At 30.0% G+C, this 12,193-nt stretch overlaps 2 protein-coding genes across 5 annotated transcripts; one reads left to right on the top strand and one right to left on the bottom strand.

Annotated features, from left to right (window-relative positions):
* Nucleotides 1-3,011: 3,011 nt before the first annotated feature.
* On the top strand, nt 3,012-3,878 carry LOC117239708 (the record flags this gene model as incomplete). Its single annotated transcript, XM_033505507.1, has 2 exons — nt 3,012-3,215; nt 3,504-3,878. Coding segments are annotated over 2 exons (573 nt in total), but the record flags the coding sequence as incomplete, so codon positions are not given.
* Nucleotides 3,879-4,322: 444 nt separating this feature from the next.
* On the bottom strand, nt 4,323-7,971 carry LOC117239645 (flightin). 4 transcript variants are annotated; one of them, XM_033505368.1, is made up of 3 exons: nt 7,817-7,971; nt 6,131-6,354; nt 4,323-5,214 (listed from the first exon to the last, which is right to left on the bottom strand). In XM_033505368.1, the coding sequence occupies exons 2-3, from the start codon at nt 6,340-6,342 to the stop codon at nt 4,971-4,973; spliced, it is 456 nt and encodes a 151-aa protein (XP_033361259.1). In that variant the 5' UTR covers nt 6,343-6,354; nt 7,817-7,971; the 3' UTR covers nt 4,323-4,970. The 4 variants fall into 4 exon arrangements, with proteins under 4 accessions (XP_033361259.1, XP_033361260.1, XP_033361261.1 ...); XM_033505369.1 differs by having other exon boundaries at nt 6,131-6,368; nt 7,817-7,959; XM_033505370.1 differs by lacking the exon at nt 7,817-7,971 and adding an exon at nt 7,751-7,775.
* Between the last annotated feature and the right edge of the window lie 4,222 nt (nt 7,972-12,193).

The following is a 12,193-nucleotide window of genomic DNA, read 5'->3' as shown; positions in this document are numbered from 1 at the left end:
TTCTGTTATGGATGATTTGAAACAAAAGATTGTCTGACTCATTGTTTACGATGCCGTTTAAATATATTATAATTATACGAGTACATACGATATATAACATAGCATAGTATATACGAGTACATACATGTATATTCATTAAATCACAAATTACTATTTTCCGCTCAATTGAATTTATACAGCATCAAAATATGGACTAAAATGTGGATATATTACAATTAAAAGCCGATGGATAGTAGAAAACTGCAATTTTCATTATTTTTAACCGTTTCTGGCTCATAGCAACGTTAACCGATTTCAATGAACTTTTCAGAATGTATATAGCTGACTAATAGTATGTACATAACTCTTCAAAATGTGTTGTTTAAATTTTCATTACAGCCCCATATAATAAAGTTGTAGAAGGCGACTTTTATTTTTTCCTTCGCGCTTTCAATCAAACGCTTTTTTCAAAATTTTCTGTACATGTTCGACCGTTCGCGGAGAGACGCGATAGCAATTACGATACGATAATCGACGCCACGAATCAGTCGATCCCCTATTTCGGTTAAGAGAATAGAGGTGGTTGAAACGATGATAACACTGAGTTAACAGGTTAAAACACATGTAGAAACACATGATTTAAACAAATGTCAAGAGTAATAAATTTGTTATTATTTCCATCGTTACTACAATGATGTAACGAAATTAATGCAGTATAAAACACATAAAAATAATTTTATTTATACATGAAATATAGATCTATTATGTGCACCTCCCATCAGTGGCTGTCGAACATGAGAAAAACCTGCTTTTGCGTGTTTTACCTTAAGGAACAATAACCCTAAGGAAAGTTTCGACTTGAAATATGTTTGATAGCAATTAAGGGCCTTGATAGTAAAGTAGAAAATGCTAAATCTCAATGATGGTTCTTCAGGTCTATTGCGGGTCCGAATAAGTATGACCGAGGGATGGATTATGATTTATAGTAGGTTCCTGGACATAACAACATAGAATAGTTATTTAGCATTTCATCGTGGTGTCACGGGCAATTCCTGTAAAAGTGGTGTTAATTTTAACACCACTAAATTGGTGTATTTTATTATATGTTGTACTTTATAAAAACAGAAAAAGTGACGCAATTAATTGGGAACAATTCCTACTTATTGTTCCTTAAGGTAAAGAATAATTGATAATAACAATAAAAAAAAAAGAAAACCCGTTCCTAAAATGAAAAAGGGAGATCTCCCCGTTCGGTTTGACTAAGTGTTAAGATGATGACTAATCAAAGAACGGAAAATCAGTCAAGATGTTGACTGGTCCAAGGACGTAAACCCAGGAAAGTTCGGCGACGATGCTGTCGTCGATGTTGATGGCAATTTTGGTTAGGAAAGTTAGGGCAACGGTCATTGCTGTTAATTGGATAAGGAAAAGGCTGGTAAATCAGGACGAGTGTGTCAGGATGAGTGCTGACCGTCCCCAATCAAAGGTCACCCGTGGGTAGTATCGTACATAGGAAAACCCGCTTTCCTGTGTTTTCTCGGACTGGACAGTAAATATAAGAAATACTTTAATTTAAAAGATACTTGTATGGTCTTAAGAACCTTAATTATGAAAATGCTAAGATTTATGATGAGTCCTTAAGGTTATCGAGAGTCGGCAATAAGCGTGTTTACACATCAGGTAGCCATTTTGCCCGAGATATGGAGTCTACTTTGTGTAGAGAGTCACGGGACGTAACAGTACATGTCATACAATCAACTACATAATCTTTCTAACCCCTCAAAAAAATTCAAGTCTTTGATTCAGTTTGAAAAATATCACTCTGTTTTGGAGGACATTCGAATACTTTCGTGAGTCACTGTATTTTGTCAATGACGATAAAAGTTGGTCGATACTAGTTATTCGAATAATCATATACTCATGCAAAGTAATCTATCGTATATAAATATCATATCGTATAGAACATAATATTCATTTACTTACTTTCGATACTCAAATTAATCAATATTAATTTACCCAGTAACTAGACACGAAGCAGGGTTGAGATTTACGATCATAAGAAAGAAGCAAATCCAGGTAGTTCAATTGCAATGTTGTACATATCATAAATAATATATTGTAGTGTCAGAGAAATCCCAATGTACTTTAGGTACAAAGCAATATAAGTGCTGACCGTGGTCCTTTACGACATGGGGTAATTAAAAATGGTGTACCTGAGCATGGGTCATCCACATCTATGTGTGTGGTAGACATACCGAAACCATAGTATAAAAGACAGCCGTTAGTCAGTTGCAAGGACAGTTCTAACCAATCTTGCACAGAGTACTGTGGAAGGAGCTTCACTACGAGTCACTAAACTAAATTTGTGCTAAATTGTGTACAATGAGTGGACAAGTTATTGTAGGTTTCCGAGTTGTTAGTTGTTAGTTACTGTTAGTTGTTGTTAGTTGTTGTTACTTGTTGTCACTTGTTGTCACTTGTTGTCACTTGTTGCCACTTGTTGCCACTTGTTGCCACTTGTTGCCACTTGTTGTTAGTTGTTGTTAGTTGTTGTTAGTTGTTGTTAGTTGTTGTTAGTTGTTGTTAGTTGTTGTTAGTTGTTGTTAGTTGTTGTTAGTTGTTGTTAGTTGTTGTTAGTTGTTGTTAGTTGTTGTTAGTTGTTGTTAGTTGTTGTTAGTTGTTGTTAGTTGTTACTTAATTTTATGAAGAAATTGAAAAAAATTAGGGGCATTTTGCAAAATTATTGTTTAGGGGTATTCCAAGAATTAGTCTAGTAAACGCGTATCTGTCTTTTCAACTTCGATTTTCTCGAAAACTAGATCTAAAATGAAAGAATTTCATTCTACATTCAGAATTTCTTTCCATGTATAAAATAATCTCCTTCAGTAATATTCAGTTAGAATATCTTTCAATTGAAGTTGTTTAAAATATTTTCTTCAAAAACTATAGTTTTTATCATACTATTATACATATACCATTTATTAACTATAAATTAATTATAAAATGTTATTTGATGTCAAGTTGTCTAATATTATCATTCAAATACTTTAGATCCTCACAATATATCTGGATGCCGCAATGACCTATTCGATGACTTGTGTTATATATCTGGGCGAGGAATCGAAGACGATTTTGAAGACAGTTTTGTCATCAACCAACGGCGTTACAAGGAGCGTGCGGCCGCTGCGTTTACCGAAGATCTGGCGGAATTGAGGCGTAAACGAAGAGACATGCAGGTTATATTATTTACATAATATAAAAAAGATCAGTTGAATTTCAATTAAATTTCAAAATCAAGGTCAATTTGGCGATATATTTTTTAAACAAATCTCCATCCACTCAGATATAGAATCACCTTAAAATCATCTCATATACATTATATATATATATAATACCGTGGAATCTTTTATTTTGAATGAATAAATGAGTAATATATGAAAATCTGTCTATAAATTTGTATAAGTTTCATTAAATAACGATATTACAAGAATTTCATAAATTTATGCTGTCATTTATTTTTGCAGGATCGTATTTTCGACGTTATTGACTTGAATGCAGAAATCGAAAAAGCTAGAAATACTCTCGAACAAGCGGATATTGCTTTTCAACAACATGCAACAAAATTCGATAACACAGATAGCTGCGATGACACCAGATTAAAAAAATTCCCTAATATGGAAATTTTGTCAGAAAAACCACAGCCGAAAACCATAAAATTTATAAAAGTCCCTAATATTGATATAGAATCGTGTATGCCACAACCTACAAAATCAAGAAGAGACAAAATCAACTCAATAATGGAACCAAATGAAATTGTCAATCCATTAAATACCATTGCATTGTTACCGTTAAAAAGGAAATTCTCGAATAAAAAGAAAAGTGTTACATTTTAAAAAATTCAGTGAATATTGTAAATTACTATTGTGTTATATAAAATGTATCCATATTATTTAATATCAATATTTAAATAAAACATATATATATAAACCACAAGAAAATTTTGTTTTCATAAACGTTTGTAGTTTTAATAAACATCATGAAGTATACCACATGTAACCGAGAAGAAAATGGTTGAAAAACATAACTATGAAATAACATTTTTTCATTAGGAGATCATAATGAATGAGAATGCGAAAGTCCTTTGACAAACAGTGGTCTGAATATGATAAATTTTCGAAAAATTTTTACGAACGAATTTCTTAGGAAACAGCAGGAATTTTTGATCGAAATTTGGCATTATTCTGAAATGTATCTATGTAATGAAAAGTTCCTACAATATCAAAATTCATTTACAAAGGTTTCAATCTATATTAGATGTATCTCATTGATTCAAAATATGTATATGTAGTTAAATTTACTTTATAACAATATTGCGATGACATACATACATTGTAATAGGTGTATGCAGAATTTGAGGTTAGATATAATACATAGCTTATACATATGTTTATGTTATACGTAAATACGTATATACATATGATGTAAGTAAGATATGTGTACATATAAGTATGAGTTACTAAAAAAAATTAAGTGGTCATATAACAGAATAACGAAGGAGGTTATACATTTTAAATAGGATAAAATGTACCTTTTTTACAGTGTTTCTTAATGACACAGTCTGTGTACTTAGCACAATACAATCTTTATACAAAATTAAAAGATAGAGATTTGAATTTTCTGTGGAATCAAATATAGATAATGACTTCTGGTTTATTATGGTTTATTTATTAGCTGAAGAAATAAGAAATATTTCTCTAGTTTATTTTTGTAGTAAGAAAATCCATTTAGAAAATATTCAATGCTTAAAATTGGTATTAGTATTCGTGAAAAATATATAAATACGTTTGGGTAAATAATTAATATTATTAGAAATTTGGTATTATAAATTTCATATAGATAAAAACGACTGTAATGTACTTTACATCTATGCTGCATATGTCAATTCTGCCAATATATCATTAAGTTATATAGCTTTATTATCAAAAAATAATTTACAAAATTTTCTGATATTTCAAACTATAATATGCTCGAGTATGGTAACTGTAATATCTAGGTTCATGTCTCATATTAATTATATATTTCATATCTGCAGATCGTTTGAAACTCTTGTCGGTATTCTTTTCGTCGTAAGTCCTCATTGCTCGTTCAGCCCACTCTTGTGCTCTGGGAGGTTCTCGAAATATGCCTTTCTCCCGTTGGTTCAGATAATCAATGACATCGTTGTAATAATTTTTTCTGAAGAAAAAAAGAATCAAAAATTCATAGAAATATACTTATAGTACCTAATTATAATTATTGTCATCGTTTACATTAAAAGAATTTATAGATCTTATGAATTATCTTTAACAATTATTAAAATTATAGCAACTTTTAAATTAGAAGAATTATTTTAGATGTATTATAAATCTCCTCTAAAACTATTTTATGCACTTTTTGTGCATCTCTATGTTTAAATTCTGATAGCTGGTAGCGAATTAATATAAACAAATTGTATAATACTAAATATTATTCACTAGTTTATTTTTATTAAATAAATATTGAAATCTCAATAGTATCTGTTCTCCTAATAAAATAGTGAAACTACTTTCAATAGCTGAATTTAATTCGTTGGGTATATTCACAGTACAATATAGTATATTCACAGGGTATATTCAACCTCAATTTGACATTATAATTGAAGAAGCTGCTGAAATAAAAAGACAACTCCACTTATCAATAATTTATAATATATAAGATCATAATATATAGTAAACCAACAAGAACCAACTCAACCAAATTACTTTTCCAAACCTGCTATAAAGTCATAATCGACCAATATTCATAGTAATAAACTCTTCTACTCTTTTAAGTATGAACCCATACCTCCCTTTCTTGTCCAATAAAGACAATTTAAACATTGAGATACCCTCTTATTGTTGCAAACTCTTCAATTGTAAAAAGAGAAAAGTAAATAGTTTTGTAATTGTAATTAAAATTAGTCAATTTTTTCTTTAAATTCTTTATGAAAATTCATTCTAAATTTAAAGTAATTTAAAAAATTCATAACTTTAAAAATATTGATATTTCAATTTTTAAATGGCTATTTGTACTGTAGGACTTTATTAATAAAATGTGAAATATTAATTAATTGAGTTACATTAAAAACCCATACCTATACTCATAAAGATACGCGTAATTAAGAAAGAGAGGGCGAACCCAATGGTGATTGTAGTGCGGTGGTTCAATTTTTTCTAATTTGATTTTTGGTTTCTCTCCAGTCGCTGCTTCGGCAGCTGGGGCGGCTGATTCTGCAGATGCTTCAGGAGCTTGTTCCGCCGGGGTTTCTTCGATATCCCATGGCGCTGGTTCCTCATCTGCCCACATATTTGTTCACGTCTGTCAAAAGTAAACTGAGATATAACAACAATTTTTCCTCTTCTTCTTCTAAACTCTTTTTTTATACAGTGAAATTATGTATATTATTTTGATTTTATAGATGTATGTATCGTTATACTTATATATGTATGTATGAGTCAACAACCGAAATGTTTAGGTTTGTTCGAAAGAAAGAGAAATATCAATTATATTTTTTATTTATATTGGTTGAACATATTATTGTTCTACATATATAACTGATAGTTTATAGAAAGATCTAGCGGGTCTCATTCAATTCAAAGACTCGTTCGCATATTTTAAACACTTATCAATGCCTTCTTTCTAAGTAGATGTTACAACTAGTACTCTCGATTGATATATTTAGCTAATGAGATATATTTAACGAATGAAAGCAGGTCACGTTAAAGTACAACAAACTGTTTGATTGTGACATCGATTCCTATTTATTATAACAGAATGCTTTATTTATCGACAATATAATTAAATTAATTATGTCAATTATGTCATGATTTTGATATAATTCCCATATGTATTACGATATAATCATACATGTATGAAAAAGCAAATTCAATTTTTAATAGCTCATAATACATTCCCAATTATTCGCAAGCAACATACAAACTTTAGAAATAAAAATAGTATAAATATTAAAAGTGTAATTACTGTGAAAACATTTAAGAAACAGACGTAAGAAAATGGAAGCAGGAAGAGAAGAAACAGAGACAATATTGGAGGAAAAAGTAGGAAAGAACTGGACGAAAGGAATAAAAAGAAAAATAAAGGAAATGTGGGGTAGGAGTGTGAGGAGAGAAAACACGGCAAAGGGAACAAGAAAAAAGAACAAACAAAAGATAGAGAAAAAATCACATAAAGCAAAGTGCTTTGATAGGAAAGCAGGAGATACACCAAAAATAGGTGTATTTAGTATTTGGTAATAAGAGATAAACAGATTCAGCTGTGCTTCAGATCTTAAATCTGAAAATTATTAGGTTGTAACATAAGTAAATTCAGTTAAACTCAATATTTTTCTTTATTTGACCGAACCTATTTATGTTACAACCCAATAAATTTATAAATAGATACGATAGATACTAGGTCTTAAGTTTATATGTATGATATATTTATACTAACGAGTAGAGAGAAGTAGGTATAAGGGTATAAAAACCAAAATCAATAAAATTTCACTAAGCTTAGCAAAAGTTACTATCCAGTTTACTTTAGTTGTCAACATTCAAATTCAAACTTATTAAAGGATTTATACGATAATGCCACGGCAATATCACTTTCAACAAAATATTACGTTCCTCTTCTTTTTATTTTTCTACTTGATTTATTGCACATAAAACAAAATGCGACTTCTTCACTTTCGGACGATTTCACAATAGATTATCATTACCTCACTTATAATTTCAGCTTGTCAATTATACAATATAACGTGTTACAATATTTGAGAAGATAATACCTGTGATACGATAGTCACTCCACTAAACACTTCTTGAGACTGAAAAAAATACTCCCGCGGACTTTGCCTTGTTTCGCTTTTATTTTAGCTTATAAGATTTTCCTTGCCTTCCCACCGGTCTTCCCTTTAAGTAAAAGAAGAGTGCCCCTCTCCGAAAGAACAGTGGCAAAGAAACGACTTAGAGGGAGGATAGAGGGAAGAGAGGTGGATTTTTGGCAGCTAAACTACTGTAATCGTTATCACGCAAGACAATGATCAATTTAATAATCATTGGCCAATTTTACGACTCTGTATCGAACGATCTCTGTCTTGGTACGAATTCATTTGATTAAAGCTTAAAGTAACAATTTATGCCATTACATGCAATGAAAGTTGTAGTATATCAAAACATTGTAATTAAAGATGCTTAATTTATGAGAAAAATATAAAGACATAAAAAGCTTTAAGTGGTAATGTCAAATTATATATTATTAATTATTATTAATTAAATTATTATTATTATATATATATTATATATATGATTTTTTATTAAATTAGTTTTTTTCTAAACTATCATTAATTCTTTTATTTCAAATAATTTATTTTTTGCCAATAGCAATATTTATTTCTTTTCCTATTATTTAACATCAAAAATGTATATTTAAATGCTTTTATATTTATACACATTATACGTAGGTATATGTACTGCCAGATATTTCCTATAAGCACAAGCTAACAAATATTTAACCATTAAAAATGGACTACTATAATAAGCTGCTGCATTTCATGATTGTCTTTTCTAAGAGATACTCTTTATATTTTACGTTTCCTGATTTAGAAATACTTTTCTTCAGACATTTATCTATTTATATTAAAAAATATTTTATATTTATCACAAGCAACATTAATTTGGAAACATCGTATGCATTCAAATAATCTCTCATACACATTGACCACAAAAAGTATTTGCACATCATTTTACTTATTACTGAATTTGTATCTTACTTCATTAAAACCAGGTACATTTGTTAAATTTCATATCATTTAGAAGTACATTCGTAGAAAGATTAAAATTTGATATTATGAAAATAAAATGTAGAAAACTCATAAAAAAGCCTTTTATTCATTATGTGCAGGTACTTTTTGTAACCACTGTGCAAAACAACTTTTTAGCGAATTGAGTAGATTACGTACGTAACAAATTTATATCAAAATAACGTAAATCTATAAAAACAATAGCATATTTATGCCAGATTTATGTGTATTCAAAGAAACGTGCGCGTGCGCGCGCATGTGTGTGTGTAATATACACATACCGCAAACATATACTGCAACATACATATAAATATAAGCAATCCTTTCTTTTCTAATTGTTTTGTACATCTTTACAAAGTAATTCTTCGTTATTCTTCAGATATATTATTTCGTTTCCAATATAATTGTATGTAACAGTATATGCTTTGCAACGTATGACCGTCATTGTAAGTTCAGTTTATTTATAAATTTGCCGCTATAGAAGGCTTAAACACGTATCAAAGAGTGTAGCGTTATGTCGAAATAGAAGCATTGACATCGTACCCTGGTTTAGTTACTATTCACAATACTAATCATAAGCTACGTTAAAGACATATATTATTCACAAAACTGGCGTTTATTATAGTATATTTGTCTGAAATTGTCATATATAAAATATAAAAAGCAAAGAACACTGAAAGCATACAATAATACTATTCTTTTCTAAGCATTGAAATTGGTAGAATTTTTTCTTCATAATAAGATGAAGTAGACTTATCAGCGTTCTATTTTATTATAGGAAGAGAATTATTGGCGATAGTAAATTTAATAGATCACTTAAAATTTTATCTATATAGATATGTATATGATCGAACGTATATATATACATATATTATATACTATACATTTAACTGTTTATCGACAATGGTCGATACCATGATGGTCGATACTTCTTCAATACCATGAAGAAGTTACAAGATTGGATGAGTGAGTGACTTGTAGCAGGGTTTAACAGAATGACCTTGCGGAGTAGAACGAAATGACTTCCTTAGTACATCAATTCGTTGCAAAAAAACAGTACCATATTATCGATAAGAAAAATATATAAGATCCTGTTTAAAAAAAAGAACTTGACCTCAATATCTTCCTACTATTCTATTGCGAAAAAAGCTATTTGTACCGCGTTATATCCCCCGTCACATCAAACAAGCTTTGTAAGAACATTCTTTTGATATCTTTAGTACTTAACAAAACATTTTAACGTACATGGTTAATATATTTATTCTATATACAGGGTGATTCATAAATACATGTCAATATTTCAGAGATGGGGACAGAATATCTATCGGAATATCACGAAAATAAGTAAAAGACTTCTTATGGACATATGTATGTCCTACATAGCTTAGTTTTCGAGTTACAGACATTTAATGAAAATATTAAAAGTGTCCGCCTTGTACCTCAACACACGCTGCTTAACGTTGAGTTCTGTACTCGCTCGAAAACTATTTTGTCGAAGATTAAAGCGGAATTTACACAATTTCATTTTGAAAGAACACCACGGATGATTCATTGAAAAGCACTGTTCTCATCCTTGTTTCATCCGCAGTGTTTCTCCAGAGTAAATAGTGAATAGAGTAGAGCCAAGCTCTATTTTGGATAAATAGTGAAACAGCACTGACACGTATACTGATACTGAATGCATATTCGGGCAACCAGTTCTAAACCAGTCTAATTAGCCTCCAAAATACCCAAAATCGAGAAAAATTGTAAACAACAATTTTATTGCAGAAAATGGTTCGGTAGGTCATTGGAAATGAAACATATGAGTTTGAAACTCATAAAAAGTTGAGCGTCATTGTTTCAAAAAGATATAAACGAGCTTTTCGCATATGAAGAGAAATGTAATAATTTTTCAGAAAAAGGATTCTATTGCGGAATATAGCCATTGGAAAGATCTGCAAAATAATATCCATAAAGTTAAAATCGATCGATACGTTAACTTGCAACAAAACAAAAAACCGGTAACATTTTCTTAAAGATTCTCTAATTATAGCATTATAACGAAAATTGCATATTTAAGAAATTTAAATTATATGACATTTGTTATTGTCACGTAAAATGTCATTTATGTCATTTATGTCATATATAAATAGTGAACAAGAAATATAAAAAATAAGAAACCAAAAAACTAAAAATTTTGAGCTTGAATATAATTTTTGAAAGAATTGATTGTATTATCTGTCAATGCCTCATTGAGCTGCCCCAGATTTTTAAAAATCATCGTTTTACGTCAATTTATTGCTGAGATAATGTAGGTACCAGCAGTTTGAAAGCGCAAATTCAATTTTAGGCGTGTTCGCAGATAGACCGACGCATGTCGCCACTGTTCCCACTGCGCAACTGCTCGCTATCTCGTCCGTATACTGGAATTTCATGACTTATTAAAGTTAAAGCAGATTTTCTGAAATAATTCATTCGAAAATTGAAGGGCAATTAATTCCACTGTTTTACACTTTGTGAAATTTTTAGCTCTTATTGTTAAGAATTACTTTTTTGACAGAAAAAAGTTATCTCATGAAAGAAAACTTTTCTGTAAATTCGTGTAATAATAATAGTTTTTAATTGATTTTATTGCCAATTCGCTATGACAAAAATTAAAAGAATTGTTTCATTCTTTTAGAGGAAAGAAACATATTTATTTTCCAGAACCATTTTTAGATGATTTAATTTAGAAATATTACTTCATTTCAAAATGTATACGATAGTGCAAGTATTAAAGAATAGAAAGCATACTCACAGCTTACTATGCAACTTATCAAAGGCGGAAACGGTCGACACATCAAGCATAAAAAGAAGGTTAAAAAGGAAACACCCAACAGATCTCACAAAGGACATAACCTAACAAACACGATGATGGTACCCCGCTGGGGGTAGCCACCCACATGTTATATTAGTATACAGCTACAACATTTTACCAAATGTCCTACTGGACAAATTGTAAAATCCAAATAAATAAATAAAAAAAAATTTAAAAAAAAAACTTATCAAAGCTATAGAAACTTAGCTTCTACGGAGACCCTTTTGGGATGAAGCGAACAATTTTGTACAAAATCTAACAAAAATTTCAAACTGAAATTTGGCACACTTTTTATCATTACCAAGATCATGTTTTATTAAAATTTTAAAGTCGTGCGTTCAAATCTCTGTGAATAACAAACGAGTGAAAATGAGGTCTATTTTGACAGTTTTTATTTTGTTGCAAGTCAACGTATCGATCGATTTTGATCTTATAGGTCTCATTTTGCCGATCTTTCCTACATTAAAAAATCACTATTTATCTTTTTATACGCGAAAAACCTGTTTTTCGTACTTATATGCCTT

The sequence above is a fragment of the Bombus vosnesenskii genome, unplaced genomic scaffold (genome assembly GCF_011952255.1).
Source record: "Bombus vosnesenskii isolate JDL3184/JDL3185 unplaced genomic scaffold, Bvos_JDL3184-5_v1.1 scf7180000014105, whole genome shotgun sequence".
NCBI classification, from domain to species: Eukaryota; Metazoa; Arthropoda; class Insecta; order Hymenoptera; family Apidae; genus Bombus; species Bombus vosnesenskii.
This window is presented reverse-complemented; position numbering and strand designations above follow the sequence as displayed.

Coding starts and splice junctions, on each gene's coding strand:
- LOC117239645 (XM_033505368.1), bottom strand. CDS start 6,342: ATGTGGGCAGATGAGGAACCAGCGCCATGGGATATCGAAGAAACCCCG. Junction 5,215..6,130: donor GCGTATCTTTATGAGTATAG/GTATGGGTTTTT, acceptor TTTTTTCTTCAG/AAAAAATTATTACAACGATG.